At 39.8% G+C, this 20,831-nt stretch overlaps 1 protein-coding gene across 1 annotated transcript in view; it reads left to right on the top strand.

Annotated features, from left to right (window-relative positions):
• The window catches only part of LOC126183530 (solute carrier family 12 member 9), a 138,218-nt gene that overhangs the window by 1,702 nt on the left and 115,685 nt on the right, over nucleotides 1-20,831 (top strand). Inside the window, exon 3 of the mRNA XM_049925598.1 lies at nucleotides 6,114-6,248. Within this exon, the coding sequence (XP_049781555.1) occupies nucleotides 6,114-6,248 (135 nt within the window). The remainder of the gene's footprint in view (nucleotides 1-6,113; nucleotides 6,249-20,831) is intronic.

Here is a 20,831-nt window from a genome sequence, read left to right on the forward strand (position 1 = left end):
TTATTTATTTTTCCCTTCCTTTCCTTACCAGTAGTAAATGAGTCTATCTTCATCCAAATTTTCTGCAAATAGTGCTTGTCCCTAGCACAGCTGTGTCACTAACACAGGAAACAACAGTACTTGATGTAGCTGTATTGCAGTCATAATGTCCACAGACATTCCACTTATATCTTGCGCAGCCCCTTTCTGTTGTGATGTTTATTATATTTGAATATATTTACTTTCTGTTGGTAGCATGTACCTCATGAAGGAAGGAAAATTGTTACCATTGTGCAAAAGTACTGTTTTTTAAGACACATCTTCGAAGTGTCATCATTTAGTTGCCATTCATTATGCCTGTGCATCACATTCAGTGCATTCATCTGACTATATATGTCTTTGCAGTACCTGAGATAACCTTCAGTTTAAAGAATTGCTCCAATTCTTTAGTCTTATAATGAAATGTGAACATTTTGAAGGAATCATATAGCTAGATACTTCCACTGTTTTAAATGTGACCCCAAACATTCTCTTTTATTTTTCCACTCCTCTTGGGTGTCATCTTGTGGTTTAAAGAGGACATGCTTGGAGGGCCGTTTTCTTCCTTCGAACTAGGTGACTTTTTCCATCTTCAATTGAGTATTCATTAGAGCTAACGAAAACTTCAACATCAGTTAATTTTCCGGTGACATAATGTAGTAAACTCTTAACTTGAATGGTTTTAAATCATTTTGAGTTATAGCTATTGCCCATCACTGGATGAACCTCCTGCCCCAATTTAGGTTTGAAATTGTTATCCGAGGAAGCTACACATAAAAAATACCATCAGATATTGTTACCATAGTTTATGAATAACAGTAGAGTGAATGTTAAATGAAGCAGGTGGTTCAAAAATTTCACTCCACGAGAGACATCATGCAGTGAACATCTCATCTAGTCTTGGCCTCAGTTCGGTTATCAGGAGTGTTTACATATTTCTTTAACTATGCCATATCTAGTTGAAACCATTCATGGATGACTGTATCATTTAGAGCTACTGAATTGTGATGATTTGGATTCTACATTTCAGCCATAATTCAAAATAGTCCCAGAAATTTTTGATTAAGATAAGCTGATTTAACAGACCAGTCAAGATGTGATAGTGTGCCTGAGTGTTTGTAAGACCAGGAACAATTGCATGTAGGCCTGTGAACATGGCTGTAGTCATCTTGGAAGACAAGAGGGTCCACATCTTACTCATTGTGGAGATGTAATATGTGTAACACTTGATCACCACAAATGTTTAAATAAAATAAATATTAGTTTGTGATCACAGTACCTGAAAGAGTGGATCGATGTTGTAGTACAAAAGGCGCCCCCCCCCCCCCCCCCCCAAAAAAATATATATATATAATTTTTTTTTTTTTTTTTTTTTTTTTTTTTTTTTTTTTTTTTTTTTTTTGGGGGGGGGGGGGCGCCTTTTGTACTACAACATCGATCCACTCTTTCAGGTACTGTGATCACAAACTAATATTTATTTTATTTAAACATTTGTGGTGATCAAGTGTTACACACACACACACACACACACACACACACACATATATATATATATATATATACCTAAAAACAAAGACGATGTGACTTACCAAATGAAAGTGCTGGCAGGTCGACAGACACACAAACGAACACAAACATACACACAAAATTCTAGCTTTCGCAACCAATGGTTGCCTCATCAGGAAAGAGGGAAGGAGAGGGAAAGACGAAAGGATGTGGGTTTTAAGGGAGAGGGTAAGGAGTCATTCCAGTCCCGGGAGCGGAAAGACTTACCTTAAGGGGAAAAAAGGACGGGTATACACTCGCACACACACACATATCCATCCACACACACACACATATATATATATATATATATATATATATATTCCACACTGAAAGTCTCCAGTCAGCTGCTACCCAGTTTATATGTTATATGACCCATTAGTGATTTGCCGCTGTAAGTTACCATACTCTTAATGTGTATTGCATGGAGTTCCCTACATAACATGATGGGGAATCTTTTTTAAGACACTGTTTGTACTCTGTGTTACACGGCTGTGTAGTACACCATTCCATGTAGACATGTAGAACAGCCTGTGATGATACACCAGGAAATCAGGCAATTTCATTCACATTGTGATCTTGGGCACTCCTGTACATGATACATCTACATTTATACTCCGCAAGCCACCCAACAGTGTGTGGCGGAGGGCACTTTACGTGCCACTGTCATTACCTCCCTTTCCTGTTCCAGTCGCGTATGGTTCGCGGGAAGAACGACTGTCTGAAAACCTCCGTGCGCGCTCGAATCTCTCTAATTTTACATTCGTGATCTCCTCGGGAGGTATAAGTAGGGGGAAGCAATATATTCGATACCTCATCCAGAAACGCACCCTCTCGAAACCTGGACAGCAAGCTACACCGCGGTGCGGAGCGCCTCTCGTGCAGAGTCTGCCACTGGAGTTTGTTAAACATCTCCGTAACGCTATCACCGTTACCAAATAACCCTGTGACGAAATGCGCCGCTCTTCTTTGGATCTTCTCTATCTCCTCTGTCAACCCGATCTGGTACGGATCCCACACTGATGAGCAATACTCAAGTATAGGTCGAACGAGTGTTTTGTGAGCCACCTCCTTTGTTGATGGACTACATTTTCTAAGGACTCTCCCAATGAATCTCAACCTGGTACCCGCCTTACCAACAATTAATTTTATATGATCATTTCATTTCAAATTGTTCCGCACGCATACTCCCAGATGTTTTACAGAAGTAACTGCTACCAGTGTTTGTTCCGCTATCATATAATCATACAATAAAGGACCCTTCTTTCTATGTATTCACAATACATTACATTTGTCTATGTTAAGGGTCAGTTGCCACTCCCTGCACCAAGTGCCTATCCACTGCAGATCTTCCTGCATTTCGGTACAATTTTCTAGTGCTGCAACTTCTCTGTATATTACAGGATCATCCGCGAAAAGCCGCATGGAACTTCCGACACTATCTACTAGGTCATTTATATATGTTGTGAAAAGCAATGGTCCCATAACACTCCCCTGTGGCACGCCAGAGGTTACTTTAACGTCTGTAGACGTCTCTCCATTGATAACAACATGCTGTGTTCTGTTTGCTAAAAACTCTTCAATCCAGCCACACAGCTGGTCTGATATTCCATAGGCTCTTACTTTGTTTATCAGGCGACAGTGCGGAACTGTATCGAACGCCTTCCGGAAGTCAAGAAAAATAGCATCTACCTGGGAGCTCCTCTCTGCCATTTTTTCACATCTCCATGTTGACTCGTCTTACTGTGCTGATTCCAAACAACGAGCTTGGTATGACTTAACATAAACAGTGGAGAGTCACATCACCACGAGGTACCAGTTTTACATTATGTACAGCATTCCAAAGTGATCAATGTCCTCTTTTAAGAGGGATGACTAATATTTTGTTTTTTAGCTTTCTTTAGTTTGTCCTAATACCAAATTGCGTCAAAGGGGGGGGGGGGGGAGCATGTAAGTACGGTAAGGGTCTGTGTGGTATTTGATAATCCTATTTTGCTCCCGCATCATGCTAAATGGGCTGCACCTCAGGGAACTTTGTTGGTTTTGACTGTGTATGAGTCTGGGGAATGTTGATTTCTGAGCTGTGTACTGCAACCATAAATTCTGTGCATACTTCACTGACCACTGTACAGAATGGTGATGGAGTGTTGTATGCCACGAGGAATGTGAATATTATCTTAATATCCTGGATTATGAGGATGTTACAAACTGCTCTTGTGAGATGTCCATAAAGTGTACAAGAGCCAGTAAAAGCACTGCCAGCAGTTCAGCTGGGCTGTTGAATACTACTAACATCCAACCTGTTAAGGGAAGCTGTGACTTGTAACCCTTCTGATCACACACATAGTGATAACAGAAGTAGAGTTCATATCAAGTGCTAGAAAATTTTTCTAATCATTAAGGGAGGAGAAGGTCTAGTAGAAAATTTGTCGTGTTTCTCCATTCAGGAAGCTGTGTGTGGAATAACAGGATCCCTGAATTTGGTGAAGGACTCCAAAATAGGACATTGCTTGTGGAAACTGCTACTCCACATCAAGCAACACTGGTGCTGAATGTGAAATAACGTAATGAGTACCCAATCATCATGGAGCTGCACAGCACCCTAAAAAAAAAAAAAAAAAAAAAAAGTGTTGTGAATTCCAGGAACATAATATAGATTGCTACTTACTGTAAAGAAGACATGTCGAGTTGTAGACAGGCACAATTAAGACACTTGCATAAAGCTTTCAGCCACAGCCTGTGTCAGTAAGAGTGAGTTTCCTACCTGGAGTTTCCACTGGTTGAAGAACATAACGTACATATATACTAGAAAATTAAAGGAAGAATGTTACTCTAATGGCATGACTGTGTGTAATGTCATCAAAAAAGTCAATGGAGAGCTGCAGAAGACACCTGCAGTTGTTCTGATTTCTACTAGTGTGTGTACTGTATTTTAATCTTTACTGTCATCATGAAATGCTAAGCAGACATAAAATGCAGAGAACATAAAAAGACAGTGTCCAAAGTCATTGGGCTCTCAGCACTAGTTTTATCTGACGACACGTACACACTTGGTGTGGGTTCTGAAGTGTGTCTGACAGAACCACATAGCCTCTCATCCAATACACCATCAGTTTTAAATTCTCCAATTTGCTGGAAGGATAAGGGAAATACAAATGCTCATCTCACCCCTGAGATGGCTTGTGTATTGTAGTGGAACATTGTTTCTCGACACAAGTGGAGGAACTGAAGCTCCTAGCCCATGTAAGATCCTTGTGCTTATATTTTAATCACCTGGTGCTAGCGATCTATATCATCCACTGCAAGGATGGCCTTACTGGAAATATGAACAGGACCAAAAGAGGGATTACTTTGTCTCTCATACCATTGTGGAGTGAAGAGTACTACCCTGTGGTCCAGTGCAGGTGCGTGTTTTGGTTTAAATACTCACTAGTGACAGAAAACCTCACAGCCTTTAGAGCAGGAAGGGAAAAAATTGCATAAAAAAGAGGTGGCATGGGTGTCTACAGACAACACCTGGGAACATTGCACAGACAATGGCTGCTGAATGCCAGCCAGAATCCACTATTCTGTCACTACCTTGCAACCATGGGGACGGTGGGCCCTGGATACAATATTCTTCTTCTTCTTCTTCTGTTATCCTTATTTTAGAACATTTGAGGAAAATTATGGTATTTTACAGCTTCTGTCTCTGTCTGTTCTTCTCTCCAGTTAGTAATATTGCTCTCCATCTCAGTTCATCTGGTAAATGACGATTTGATTTCATGTGACAGTTAATTGTAATACTCTCTGACATGAAGTTGTCTGCTTTGTTAAAATGAGGGTCAGGAATTTTCACGTGCCTTGAGATGACTGGGTGTTTGTGTTGTCCTCCTCATTTCATCATCATTCATACACATGGCAAAATTGGACTGAGAAAAGATGGGGAATTTGTACGGGTGCTGATAACCATGAAGTTGAGCACCCCACAATCCAAACTTCATCATCATCGTTAAAATGAAGCACATAGATTGTAGCATCATGGTTTGTATGTTGTTGCTTTGTTATCCTGAGTCATAGCAGTTTTTCATAAAGGTATTAACTGTTATTAAGGATGATTGAAATTTCTATCTGTAAACAGCACAAGGACTTCACTGGAGGGAGCCTTCACCAGACTGTCATTACATAAATGGTTATTTCTATTGTCTTTAGGACACAAATGTGAAATTACATAGTTTTTAGTAAGTTGTCCAGTACTATCATCTAGATATTGGTTAATAAGGTGACTATTTTTATGAAAGTTCTTTGATTGTACACTATTTAGGGATCTTGTTTGTTAATTCCATCACAAATGTGCAGTCATAAAGTAAGCAGGAAGAGTTTGTAGGTTAACTATTTTTATTTATTTATTTCATGTAATCAGTTGTGTGTAAATGATTATTTCGTGTTTGATGTGATAAATGAGATAGTGTGTGATGCAGGGATAGTAGAGTGAACCAAATCATATTGATCAGTAATACATTCTTGCTCAAATAATTAAAGACCAAGTTTTCTTCTTAACAGAAATTAAGTTATGATCAGCAGGACGCTGGGACCAGAATTTGGAGGTGCTATTGGCACTCTAATGTTCTTTGCAAACATTGTTAGCAGTGCCCTTTACATTACTGGTTGTGCGGAGGGATTGGTTGAAATATTCGGTCCTTCAGGTAAGTGCCCAAATTCCAGTTTTATTCCCTTTTTATTCTGTGTTGTACCTGCCAGTAAAGGCACACAATATAATTCTTTACTAATAGATAAAAAGACTGATGACTTAACAAGAAATATATTGATTATTCATTGTGGAGGTCAGCATCCTGATGACTACTGGCACAGGATATGTATCTGTGTCTACAAAAGACCCATTATAAAGTTTGTGATACCCTTGTGCCAAGGGGTTACAGCCACCACAAAAAGGACATCATCTGCAGAGCAAAATCTAAAAGAGGAGCAGCATTTGCAGTGTCAATGTCTGGGAATCATAGTGTTGAATTATAATTCCTAAGAGTCATCTCCCCCCAGTCCCATTGAGCCAGTTGTCTAAGAAGCTATCAATAACTTCATATCACAGTCCTACACACTTTCCTACACTGGGAGGATTTTAATGTTTATCGTTAGTTACAGGGCACCACTACCCATCTACCTGTGGGATCAAGCTATCGACAGACTTTTGCATGCTATGATCTAGATCTTCCAAACATGGGGCAGAACATGCACTTCAGCACTGCAGTGGGGCCATTCTCTGCCATTGATCTTTCATTATGCTTCCATGACCTCCTATGCATTAGATAATTGAACCCTGAGTATTTTTTGTGAACACTGAGTATTTTTCATCATCACATATGTTGTGTACAAATGCTAATTTTGGGAGGACTCAAGAAAATAAATTCGTGTAACTACCACCTATGTATCCATAAGGATTATGTCCTTGAATGAAGGTGAGCCTCTCCATCAGATGGTTTTCTTGGTGCTGACCTCGGTTGGATCTGGTTTACGATTGGGCCTCAAGTTTTCGCCTCTGGCATATTCTCCAACTCTGCATTAAATAAACACATGGTTCCCATTGTTGGGTTTGACCTGCCACCAATTTTCAAAACTTACCAGAGGTGCAGATAGTGCAGGGAAGGTCGCCCAGTGTGGTGTATGTTCTACCTTTGTGCCTTTCCATCTGTGCACCCTTCTATTTAATAAGGTAATACACCCAAAACACGTCACAGTAGCCATCCCATTGTGCGGGGGGGGGGGGGGGGGGGGGTCTTTTAGTACCTGTGCAGAGGTAGCCCCATGACCACATAGGGATCGCACTTCTGGTGCCTGACCTGAAAACTCCCCATGTATACCAGAGAGTATGTGCCCATTGTGACAGGGGCAAGGGGACTCTGAGCAATGGATTACTGGCCAGGTAGCTGTTGTTGAGGTCGGGTGGCACCCATGGGGAGAGCAGATGAAGTTATCTTCTGCTGGTGGCCATATGGCCCCAGCACTCTCTATGAAAGGAGAGAGGACAGTCCTCTTTCGGTACAGAGAGGTACGACCCAAAATGTTTCCTTCCCTTGTGATGCAGTGGGAGAAACATAGGGCTAAACGGGAAGCAGAGCAATACTGATAACACCTCCCTCCAAGGGAGAAGCAGCAGCACAAGTCCAATAACGAGGCTTCCCCGCCATCCTGGGTGGCTTTGTCCCCTCCTGCTCACTTAGTCAGACCCAGTTTTTATGGATGTCACCCCATCCTTGTCAGTGATGACCACTGACCCAGTGACATGACCTACCCTCAGTTTCTTTGTCTGATCTGGACCCTCACCTCATGATAATCCAGTGGAATTGCAATGGATATTTCTGTCACCTACTGGAAATACAACAGGTTGTTTCCTCTTCATCTGTGTTCTTTCTTGCTCTTCAAGAAACGCACTTCCACGATGACCACTGTTCAATGTTTCATGGTTATTGGGCATTCTGTCAGAACCATGCCGGTCCCGAGATAGCATCTGGAGGGGACTGCACTTTGTCTTCCACTGGTGTCATTAGTGACTGGATCCCCATTTGTACCAACCTTGAAGCAAAAGTGGTATGAGTGTGAACGACCCCAGCGTTCACCATTTGCAATGTCTCCCTCCCTCCAGGTAGGCCACTTCCTTGTGTTCAACTGCCTGCCTTAATACAACAACTCCTGACCTCATATCTCCTCCTAGGGGACTGGGGACTTCAATGCACATTACCCCCTGTGTGTGAGTGCCACTTCGACAGGTAGGGGTCTTCTAACTGACCAACTTATTACAGACTTTGATTTGTGTCTCCTCAATGTGATGGTTGTCATACTCATTTCAATGCCACTCATGGCATGCTCTCGTCTAAGTCCTTGAAGGAAATGTCCTCCTAGTAAAAGTTAATTACGGTGTATAAGTGTTCATATTCTGAGAAAAGAAAAAGAAAAAAAAATGAATGCCTACATCCTGTTGACATGGTGACCAATCATCCAAAAGTCACTGCTGTCACCTCATCCTGCCTAACACAGTTTTTTCCAAACCAGTTCTACCATTGCTCCTACTCTGTTGGTTTCTGCAACACCATCTTTGCGAACCATTTCCCATACCTGGGCAGAGAAGCAGCTTTCTAATTCGGTGTCTACCAGTAACAGGCCTCCCTCTTAGGGCTCCTCTCCCTGGAAACCCACACATCAGAGGCCCGACACCAGATAATGGCTGAAAAAGCCACGGCTCTTCATCCATCCCCACACCTACAGTGGATAAGCCCACACAAGAATATGATGATGATGATGATGATGATGATGATGATGATGATGATGATGCGGTGGCTATTCTGGTGGCCCCAGAGGTGCCTGTCTCCACATGCCATCAGATTCTGAGCCACTGTTCATTGACATTGTCCCATCTTAACTGGGACATGACTAGTCTTCCTGGCCCCTTCACACCTTTAGGCCACCCTCAACGTGATGATCCAATGGATTCATAATGTATACTGCTGTCACATGCTGGAACTGCAACAACTAATTTCTTCTTATTCTGCAGTCTGTATTGCCCTACAAGAAGCTTACTTCACTGATGACCATTCCCCAAAGCCTTGTGGTTACCATGCATTCCGTTGGAATTTTTCTGGCAGCAGGAGGGCAACTTGTTGGATCTGTGCATTGGCTCACACAGATGTTGTTAGTGACTGAATTACTCTCCTTACCAAGCCGTTAACAATAACATTGTGAGTGCAGATTATTCCAGTGCTCACCATTTGTAACATTTGTATATCTCCAGGCTGGGCACAGACTTGTCTTGAGATGACCAACTTAATCAAACAGCTCTTCCCTGCTTTACTGCTTGGGGATTTTAGTGCTCACCACCCACTGTGAGGAAGTAATAATTTTTATGGTAGGGGTCAACTGATCTATGCCTCCTTTACTATTCCTACCCACTTCAGTGCCACTCTTGACACCATTTTGGCTATTGTTGTTACGATCTATTCCCCAATCTCGGTGGTGATCCTTGTGACAGTGACTGCTTCCCAATGACCCTGACCCTTCCTTGTCACCACTTGACTATTTACCATGATGGGCTCTTTGAAGAGCCAAGTAGCAATTATATACCTCTGCTGTCACTTTCACCCCTTCTCTGTCAGATTGCATCTGGGCTATCACCTGTGTGCCTCGGGTACTGCTATTCCTCTTTCTACAAGGTACACTCCACCGCCGGTCAGTCCTGTTATGGACCAAAGATTTTGCAGTAGCTATTCTGGATTATCATAGTGTCCTGCAGTGTCTCAAGCAGCATCCTTAACAGGCTGCCCTTCTCACTTTTAAGTGACTTCGTGCCAAGTCTTTCTATCAGAAGGAATGCTGGGTGCGCTATGTCTCCTCCTTGGGAACGTATGCCTTTCCTTCCCATGTGTGGGCTAAGCTCCATAGTCTTCTGGGCCATGAAAGATCAACCTTTCAGGGTTGTCTTTGTACTGAGGCGTTGGCTTTTGCTGAACATCTTGTGACCCACTTTGTGACATTGTCAGTGCCCCCTACTTACCCAGCTACCTTTCTAACACAGAAAGGACAATTTGAAGAAATTCCTGTATGTTTCACCTCCTGCCAAGCCGATTTATATGATGAACCTTTCACTGACCAGGAACTGCTTCATGTTCTTGTCTCATCTCGTGATACAATCCTAGGCCCCAATTCAATTCATAATTAGATGGTCCAACATCTGAATGTTTCTCAAAGGTTGCAGTTTCTCAGGGTCTTGAACTGTATTTGGCTTGAAGATGTCTTCCCTCCGAAATGGCAAGATAGTATCATTTTCCTAATCCTTAAGCCAGGCAAAAACCCAATGTTTATTGACAGCTTCCAACCAATTAGTCTCTCCAACATGCTTTGCAAACGGCTTGGAAGGATGATTGTTCACTGCTTATGCAGGACCTTTTGTCCCCCTATCAGTGTGGTTTCTCGGAGAAACAATCCTTAACAGACTATCTGGTTAGGTTGGAAACAGCAGTCTGACAGGCTTTTTCTAGATGCTAACACCTCATTGAAGTCTTTTTCGACCTATATAAGGCAAAATCACATTTTACTTATCTTCTATGACTGGTGCTTTCGAGGCTCCTTACTGATTTTTATTAGTCAGTTTTTATTCCACCAGGTGTTTCAGATTAAAGTTGGTACTTCACTCAGCTCTCCACAGGTTCAAGAGAATGGCATCACACAGGGCTCTGTGTTGATTGTCACAATCTTCCTCATTTCCATCAATGGGTTAGTGACCTCTGTTGGGCCGCAGGTCACACCTGCACTGTATGTTGACGACTTTTGAATTTGGTACAGCTCCAACTTGGTAGCCTCATCTGAATGCCAGCTCCAAGGCTCCACCTAAAGAGCCTGCGCTTGGACCCTGCCCGTGCTTTCCAATTCCTGCCTACAAAAACATGGGTGATGCGATTCTGTCGCCATAACATGGTACATCCTGACCCACCCAGAACTCTACTTGGGTTCCCAGGACTTCCCAGCACTTTGACATTGTTGCACATTCCTGATTTTTGCACTGCATCTTTGATACAAAGGTAACTTGGCTACCCCATATTTATCAACTTAATCCTAGCTGTGTGTTGAAGCGTAAAATTATCTGCTTTCTAGCCCACACTCCTAGGGATGCAGATCATGCTAGTGTTCTTGGTATCTACTGGGCCCTGGTCTCTTTCCAACTAGACTACAGTTGCCAGGTTGGTGGCTTGGTGGCATCTTCAGCTTTGAAAGTGTTAGACCCAATCTGTCATTGCAGCATTCGATGGGACACTGGCACCTTCCGAACTGGTCCCCTAGACAGTCTCCATGTTGAAGTGGGAATCTTACTGTTTCAGCTCCCATGGTACTAACTGTTACTTATGCAATCACCATGTACATCTACATATGTATTCTACAAGCCACTGTATGGTGGGTGGCAGAGGGTATGTTGTACCCTTACTACATTTTGCACCATTTAGAAGTAGCTACCATTCATCACAACTACTTGAAATTTTGTCCAAGTCATCTTATATTTTCTTACAGTCACTTAACAATGACACTTTCCTGTACACCACAACATCATTAGCAAACATCCACAGATTGCTGCTCACACTGTCTGTCAGATCATTTACGTATGTAGAGAATAAGAACAGTCCTATTGTGCTTCCCTGGGGCATTCCTGATGATACTCTTGCCACTGATAATCATTCACTGTCAAGGACAACATATTAGGTTGTATTGCTTATGAAGTTTTTGAGCCAATCACATATCTGGGTACTGATTCCATATGCTTGTACCTTTATTTGGAATCTGCCTGTTGCCCTTCATCTGTGGTTCACAGGATAGCATGTAAGAAAAGGGCAAGCAGAGTTTCACACAAGCGATTCTTTCTAAATCTGTGCTGATATGTGGAGAAAAGCTTTTCCACCTCAAGGAAATTTATTATATTTGAACTGAGAATATGTTCAAGAATTCTATAGCACACCTACAGTTTCCTCATCCTCCAACTTACCACATTCTTTTAGCATACTAGAGGCACCAACCACCAGACACGTGCCCTCGGGTGAAATTACTAGCTGGTATGCACCTCACTGCCCTCTACTGGGAACTTTATCTTACCTCTTTAGAATGTATTCGCCTGTTTTCGAACACACCCCTTATTGGTTAGTAACCAGGCTATGAATTAGGACCAATCTATTCCATGGCCCTAAAGTTTGTTAATCCCATGACCTTTTGGTGCCTGTTCCTTTCAGTTCTATGAGCTTATCTGTTGTTACCATCATTTACACTGACAGCTTGTAAGCTATGGCTAGGATGGAGTATGCTTTTATGTCTCCTGTCGGATAGGAACAACATTGGTTACTGGAAACATTTAGTGTTTCTGTGACAGAGCTGATAGCCATTAATAAAGCCCCGAATTTTATTAATCAAGCCTCCAAAGACTCCCTTGACCATGTTGTGATTTTCTGTGACTCAATAACAGTTTCCAGGCCATTGAACATTCTTATTCTTTTCACCCTGTGATATCTGCTACTCCTGACCTTCTCTCTGACTGCAGTCATATTGCCTCCTCAGTTACCTCTGTGGATCCCATGCCATGCCTGGGAATGAACTGGCCAACTGTTTGGCTAGAGAAGCAATTATTCACCCCACATTTGTTTTGGTGATCCCAGGTGCAGATCTGCAAGTGTAAATAAGGTCTCTTCTCAGTCAGAGATGGAAAAACATATGGTGGGCTACTGCCCCCTCTAATGAACTCATCTCTGTCAAGGAGATCACTGCTGCTTGGCACCACTTCTTTCGTTCCTCCCAGAAGCAGTTCACCATCCTGTGTCACCTCTACATCGGTTGCACTAGGCTCACCCATAGTTTTGGTTTATGTAATGAGCCACCCCACATCACAGATGCAGAGTCTTACAAGCAATGCAGAGTCTTACAAGTAGTCACTCCGTCTGGGCCTTCATACTAACCATGGTCTTCCAAATTAGTTTTTTCTAATATTAGTGACCATTTATGGACAGCTGAACTGGTTCTCCAATTTATCCCTGAAAGTGGTTTTTATTTGTATATTAAGGTTTTAAGCTACCTTCAGGATGGGGCGGTTGGGGTTGGGGCTTCTACCCCTGCATACAGGTTCTGGGGGATCCTTGGCTCCTACCTCCTGTACCAACTGCCACTTTCATCCCTCTTTTACTCCATTTTTATTGCTTTTAGATGCAGTTTCTCTTTTTGTGCTGCACCCTGTTTCCATTTTCTGTTGAATAGTGGGTTCCCTTTAATGCCTTGGCTATGATGGATCAGGGATAGGATGGCTGTGGACGGAACGTCTCCCATGACATGCAGAGCTCCGCAGACTCCCACCTGCTGCCTTACCTATTTCTCATCTTGTTTTTATTATTAATGGTCCAGCTGATGTCCATTACATTTTTAGCCTTTTCACTTTTACATTTCTGAATCTCCAGACTAGAATGCATTCTTTGCTCTGTAACTGTTTTTGTCCTTATTTTGACTGGTGGGGGTTGGATGCGGGTGGAGTTTTGATCACCATGGATGAGCCTTAGGAGACCCCTCGTCTGCTCTGACTGATGTACCTGCTTGATGAATATAATTCTCCATAAATTATTCCTCCTCTTTGCCATCGGTGTTGCCTTTAATACCTTGATTTTACTGCTCCTACATACTTTCATTATCTGAACACAGCACTAACTCCAGATAAACTACCCCTGGACTGAGGAACTGATGACCTTGCTGTTTAGTCCCTTAACCCTCCATCAACCAACCAACTTGTCCTTTCTTTGCTAGCTTCTTAAGAAAAGTGTGTATTATTCTGCTGGGTATCAGTTCACATGGGAATTCTGGGAAATGAACAGGCAGATACAGCAACCAAGGAGATCTACAAGGAACATAATGTAACACAAGTGGTGTATCCCCGCAGTGTGTCATCTTTGTATAGAATCGAAGAGTTATACAACTGTGGGGTGAGGAGTGGCTGGTGATGTAGGATAATAGGCAGTGGTTGGTGAAGCCAGGTGTGATGCATCTCATATGAGCTACTAAGTACTCTTGACATGTGCATAAATTGGGTATAGTCCATTAATGCTTTCAGCTCTGAATTTTTTTTAATTGCACAAATTTAGAGTAGTAATTTGTTTTATAGTCTAAAATTACACCAGGAAAAATACTAATAAAATTGTTTTTTACTAAGTATATGAAAAAAGGACCCACATGATCATGTGGATTGGGGTTTATTAATACAATATGTGCAGTATGCTTCACAAGTACACAGGACTATGAGTGACAGACGAATGGCATATTTATCTTGTCCTAATACAATTACATACTTATTATTCATCTATGTGTCTCTTAGAATACAAATTTAAAAAAAAGTTAGAGGTTGTCATTAAAAATCATTCTTACTTATATAATATACTAAGAGAATATTGCTTCTCTGTGTGATACTGCTTGAAACATTGTTATTCATTCATGTGTAAACTAGAACATAAATTTAAGTTATTAATTAATGCCATTGGAAAGCAATACTTGAAAGATCACTAATAATAACAAAAAAGAATGAGATCACATTACTTCTGTCTGTAAAATTGCTTGAAACAATCTTTATACTTCAAAAGACATTAATATGCATTGTACTTTTCACAACAAATTTTCAATTCAATTTATTGTTCGTAACACATAATTTTACATGCATGTGCGTTTTCAACTAAGTGTAAAGTTTTTACAATTACAGTTTACATTATTTCTTATTACATTGTAGTTCATGATAAATTCAAGTTATAAGGGCATTTTTGGATAAGCCACTGCTTGACTTGCTTCTTAAAATTATCCCCTGTCAATATCTTAAGTTCATTAGGTAGTAAGTTATTAAAAACAGCTCCTTGGACATCTGTTAACCATATGAGAATCTTTTCTATGCCTTGTTTCGCAGTTGTGAATATACATGTTTCTTTTTGTTATCTTAGTGTCTTCTTTCACTAGCATTATAGTTTCTAGCATATACATAGCATAAACTGTGAGAATATTGTGTCTAATGAATAGGGATTTGCAAGAAGCTCCTGGTTTTTCTTTTGCTATGATCTTCAAGGCTCGCTTCTGCAGTATGAAAACTCACCCCACAATACCATTCCATAAGACAAGAAAAGATACAATGATCCATAATACACAGTCCTTAGGGATTCAGAATTAAGATATGGTAATAATCTTCTTAATACATATAGACTTTTTTTACAGACATGAAAGTCGATCATCTATGCATAAACTTAAGAATTTACAGCCTGTATAGGTTTTTGGTAGAATTTCATCAATCTCAGTATTTTGTGTGTTTGGACCACTTGGTTTAAAATGAATAATATTAGTTTTTTCTATGTTTAATTTTAGATTTCCTCCTTCAACGTGAGCTCTTGCCTTTACAATAAAGTTGCGCATCTCTTTAACTAGGCTGGGCTCATTGTCTGCATACATAGTGATCAAGAGAACTTGAGAAATCATTTACATAGTATATGAATAGGACTGGACCTAAAATAGAGCCCTGAAGATACCAAAATGTATATTTCTTGTACTTGACCTTCTCCTCTCCAGTATTTCCCCATTAGACTACATAATCTCTGTGCACTGTTGTCTACCCTTTCAATAGGTTTCTAGCAATTGCATGAGTTTTACAGTGACACCACTCTGTAATTTTTGATAAGAGCACATCATGATGTACTCTTATCAAAAGCCCTTGAGAGGTCCAGGAATACTCCTGCGGCTTGGGATTTTTCATTTATTTTTTCAAGTACATTATGGACAAATAGCACTGCTGCTGACGTGATACTTCGACCTCTTCTGAAACCATGCTGGAAATCACTTAATATGTCAACATTGTTGTAATGTTCCAAGATTTTTTAAATATTATTTTCACTATCAGTTTGCTGAAAGTTGAGATTAGGGCAATGGATTTGTAGTTCTGTACATGCTTTATTTTCCCCTTTCTGTGGATTGGTTTCACTACAGACAGTTTCAACTTGTCAGGGAACACACTGTCTTCGAGAACACAGTTTATTAGGTGAACTAGTGGTTTCATTAGTTCATGTTTACATTTCTTCAACGGATATAGAGAAATTTCATCTAATCCTGCTGATTTTTTGTTTCTGAGGTTATTAATAAGCTGCAGAATGTCATATGTGCTTAATGTGGGTAGTGTACTGCAGTTCTGTTTGTTACAGGACTCAAATGAGTGCTATGTATCCTGTTTCATAAAGACATAATTTTCAACAGTATCTGTGAAGTAATTATTAAAAATATTGCTGACTAGAAGAGGATCAGAAATATCTTCATTATTCACACTTAATTGTACATCATTAATTTTAGTTTCTGATTCATTGTTTCTGATTTTATTTACAATTGGCCAGCAAATCTTTGAAATGTTATCTGAACGTCATATCTGTTGGCTGATTCTTTCTGATTTTAATCTCCTGACTTCTTTGCAGTACTTATATTTGTACTGCTTGTAGAGTTCTTTATATAATTTAGTTAGTCTGTGTAAGCTACACTTGTTTTTCATTTTTTCTTTCATATCTTTTGTTTTAAAATCTAATGGCACAGGTTTAGATTTTGAAGGTTGATTTTTCTGTATGCTCACTTTTTTAATTGTATAGCTCTATTTAAGTGCTCAGTCATAATTTCTGTGAACATGTTCCATTTATTGTTGACTCCAAGGATAGTCATATGATTCCCATGATTCCTTGCTTAAACTGTGTCTTAGTGTAACAATGTTGTTTGCAGACAATATTTGCCTGTGCTTGTACATTTTCTTGGTTTGAATTTGGTATTACATTTTAGCTCCAGTGTTTGATCTAAATGATCTGAGAGGTGACCATTTATTATGTCTGTTGAGATGATATGGTCATAATTTGTGATAACATGATCAATTGAACTACTATGTGTGTTAGCTATTGTGGTGTGTACTAGGCCAAGAAGATCTTTAACCTCGTAAGACAGGATACAATCTGTAAAACGTTTGCTTCCCTGACCATCATGTAAAGTATTGATGTTCAGATCTCCCAGTATGACAAGATTTACACTTCTACAGCCTGACATTAATTTACTTAAAACTCCATCAAATGATTTCAGAAAAGTATCAAACTTTCTTCAGGGGGATCTATATACTCCTATGACATAGTAAGGAACACTGCAAAATGTGTTTTTAAGAATTGCAATTTCAAAATCTTTGTAAACACAGAAATTGTTCCCCATAACACTTTTTCTGTGGTAGTTATGAAGTTACATTTTCTTGAGTAGATGGCAATACCATCACCTTTATTGTGTGTTCTGCAGTAGAATGTAGCTAGATTGTAGCCTTCTAATTTGCAATATTGAATGTTGTTCACTGTTTACTGGTGTTCTGTAACTATTATTACATGTAGAGATAGTCCTGTGATAAATGATTCAAAAGCATAAATTATTCTCGTGTGAACTGACGTCTGCTTGAGGCACTTACAAAACACATACACTTGCATCTGGTGTTGTGCTGGTGGAAGGTTTTATTGTCTTAAAAAAAACATCACTCTTGTTCTGCCAATATATCGTTTTACTGACCTGGCATTTCATGGTTGATTCTGTAGTATTCATAATTTTTGTCCTTGAGAGGTATGGCCTCTGTAGCACAACATTGCACATTCAATTTGCTGTTCACTATTTCTTGGATCCATTTTATAACTAAGTCCTTTCCTAGTCTGTTGAGATGTAAGCCATGGGATGTATGGAACCTTCTTCCTACACAGCTTATGTCCACAAATGTAACATTTTTGAATCTCGTGCATCTATTTAGGATCTATTTATTTGCGCTTTGCACTTCTTTATTAACACACAACCAGATTGGCAAGTCATGTCGACGTGGCTCTTCACTTACATTATGTTAATCTACACTGGAAAAATCAGGCTATCGATGGCTGAGAAATGATCATAACCATCTACTCTCTTTGTTATTACAAGTAATAGGATGTGGGAGGATTGGAATGTTTTGATCTTTTACCATCCTTGGACTCAGTTTCAGCCCTGGGTATTTCCGTCTCTGGTCTTTCCGTCACAGGAGTTGCGACCAAAGATTCAGCAATTTCCAGTCAAAATTTCATAAAGTTCTTTTCCATGGAATTTTAATTTTTAGCTATTGTGTATTCCATCCAACTATTCACAGTAGTTACGCACATGCAGAATGATCTTCAAAGTCCAACACCTTACCTAAACAAAGTGCGGTAGTGCTCCATTTGCTGATAATACCCATTGACTGGTTATATTTGTATGCAAGAGAAGGATATTGCAACTCAGAATTTTTTCCTCTTTTTGGACAAGTGCTTCACCTTGTGTTATATGTGAATTCCAGAACATGTAGATGCAATTGCAATCTGCATGCAGTCTTTCTGTTGTACTAAAACTATCTTGCCATCACTTGAAACAGTTTGTAATGAATCCTCTGATTTTATTTTGGAAGTATCATGGAAGTTTATCTTGATCATCATAACTGTTCCTCTTCCACATCAGCTAATTTCTCCAGCATGGGAATTTTAGTGAAATATCTGTCAAAATACAAGCAGCACCTAGGAGGAATGGTCTGTGACAGCTGAAGAACCACGACTAGCCCAAGTCCCAGCTCCATCGAGATTGTTTGAAGCATCTTAGTGTATTTCAAGTTCTGTTGAAAGACCTGAAGTTGGTGAAATCACAAAATTTTTCAAACCTACAGGACTCTGTTTATTTTTGGAAAGCTGTTTAAAGAAACACTTCTGAAAAAGAAATCATCTGTTCACCAATGGAATAGGATTTACAATTTATAGGAAGGCTAGCTAAGTGCCCTTGCTAGGGTATGTATTTATTCCACTCTTCTATTAACCCATCTCCTTCTTCCCCTGTGTCTGTTCACTTCCTCCACCTCTACTTTGTCCATCTACTCCTCCCCTCTCTCTCTCTGTTCACCTCTGCCACCCCCCCCCCCTCTCTCTCTCTCTCTCTCTCTCTCTCTCTCTCTCTCTCTCTGTCTCTCTCTCTGTCTCCCCCCCCCTCCCCCCCTCCCTCATTATTTCCCCCACCCTAATATGAGGTTGCTGGTTCTTATCCCCAAATAATTTCTTTCGGGTTATAGCTCAATTAAAATTATTTTACAATTGAGATCTGTCACTTGCTGCTACAGTGTGTTGCCACATCTACTGCCAGCTGTCACTCAGTTATAGGTGACACACAAACATGTCAGGTCAGTTTACAAATTCTCTTTATGCGTAACACGGAGCAGTGCTGGAAGTGGCCACCACAAGGTATGATGGAAATGGGAAATACCCTGTTGACAGCTGATTTTAAGTGACCAATGATTGAATTGTGGCAAATGATGAGTTTTGTAGCCCTGAATTTAAACTTGTGTCCTAACCTAACTACAACCTCATAATGTGCAGCATATCCAAGAAAATGATCAGCAACATATCCAAGAAAATGATCAACAATCTGCATCTGAAGTAAAATCGTGATTGCTTTGTTCACAGTGTTTAAGGCTTAGCCGTATGAGCAAACTCCGGACAGAACAATTTCGTAATATGTTTGTTTTTGTAGCCATCTTCCCCAGTAAAATATCAGTTTTAGTGGTAAAACAAACTGTAGTTATTTGTCGCTGTCTTTGGTTATTTGTAATTATTCTCATGCTGACTACACATCTGATGAGCAGTCCTAGTGGACACTTGGTTGCAGGTTATGGATTATACAAGCAGATTCCAAACAAAAAATAATGATTGGAAGAAAAATAAGAGGGAATAAAAAGTCAATACGATGATGAAAATGATGCTACAAAGTATTAGAAATCAAAAAATTAAATTAATTGAACAAGAAAGATACTCCAAGTCCTTTGACTAGACTTAGAAAAACAAAAGATTTCACTATATTTGATGAACTTTGAACTTTTGACCTTTTGCACATCAGGTTTATACACTAACCATTATGTTTTGCTATTACACTGCAAAACATTATTGTGTTTATGACCCTGGTGTTACAGTCACAATTATTGACAGTCTTCAAAAATTTGGCTTCATACAATGTCATATGAACCTCATCTACTGTAGACCGATCTCTATGATTATAACAACTATATAAATGACAGTTGACTCATGCCTTGTGTGGAAGGTGGTTAGTGCTGTGTATGGAATGTGTGTATTTCATTACCATTGTGTGTGTGTGTCTGTTACTTCCCAAGATGGTATATGTATACCTTAACTATCTACAAGAAGTATTAATCATATGAAAATGTGAAAATGTGTGAAAGGTTTATAAATATTTGTGAATCTGAAGGTGTTTCTTTTATTTCACTCACTGTCAATTGTAACAGACATTCAACCATAAGCTTTGTTGTCATCAGACAAATCACTGATGTCACTTGTTCAATTTAAAATACTAAACATTTATCACTCTCAGGCACAATACATCTTCCAGTTAGCATTTGAGAAGCAATTCCCATTGCAATAAATAATTTTTAACGGGAAGGTGAATTTTAATTAACATTTTTTTCATTTCTTAGCTCCTGAGCATCATAATGCTGGTCGATGGTATAAAATTCAAACAAAATGCGGTACTTATGCACATGATAGCTGTTTTTTGTTACACATTAAACAACATAATTTGAAAAAAGTGAAGAATGGCTTACAGTTGGGATAATTACATCTTTATTGATAAGAAAAATTAATATTGTTATTTATTTAAGCAATATAATGAAGAATAATAAAAAAAACTTACCTTGC

Source organism: Schistocerca cancellata, chromosome 4, assembly GCF_023864275.1.
Source record: "Schistocerca cancellata isolate TAMUIC-IGC-003103 chromosome 4, iqSchCanc2.1, whole genome shotgun sequence".
In the NCBI taxonomy this organism is placed as follows: domain Eukaryota; kingdom Metazoa; phylum Arthropoda; class Insecta; order Orthoptera; family Acrididae; genus Schistocerca; species Schistocerca cancellata.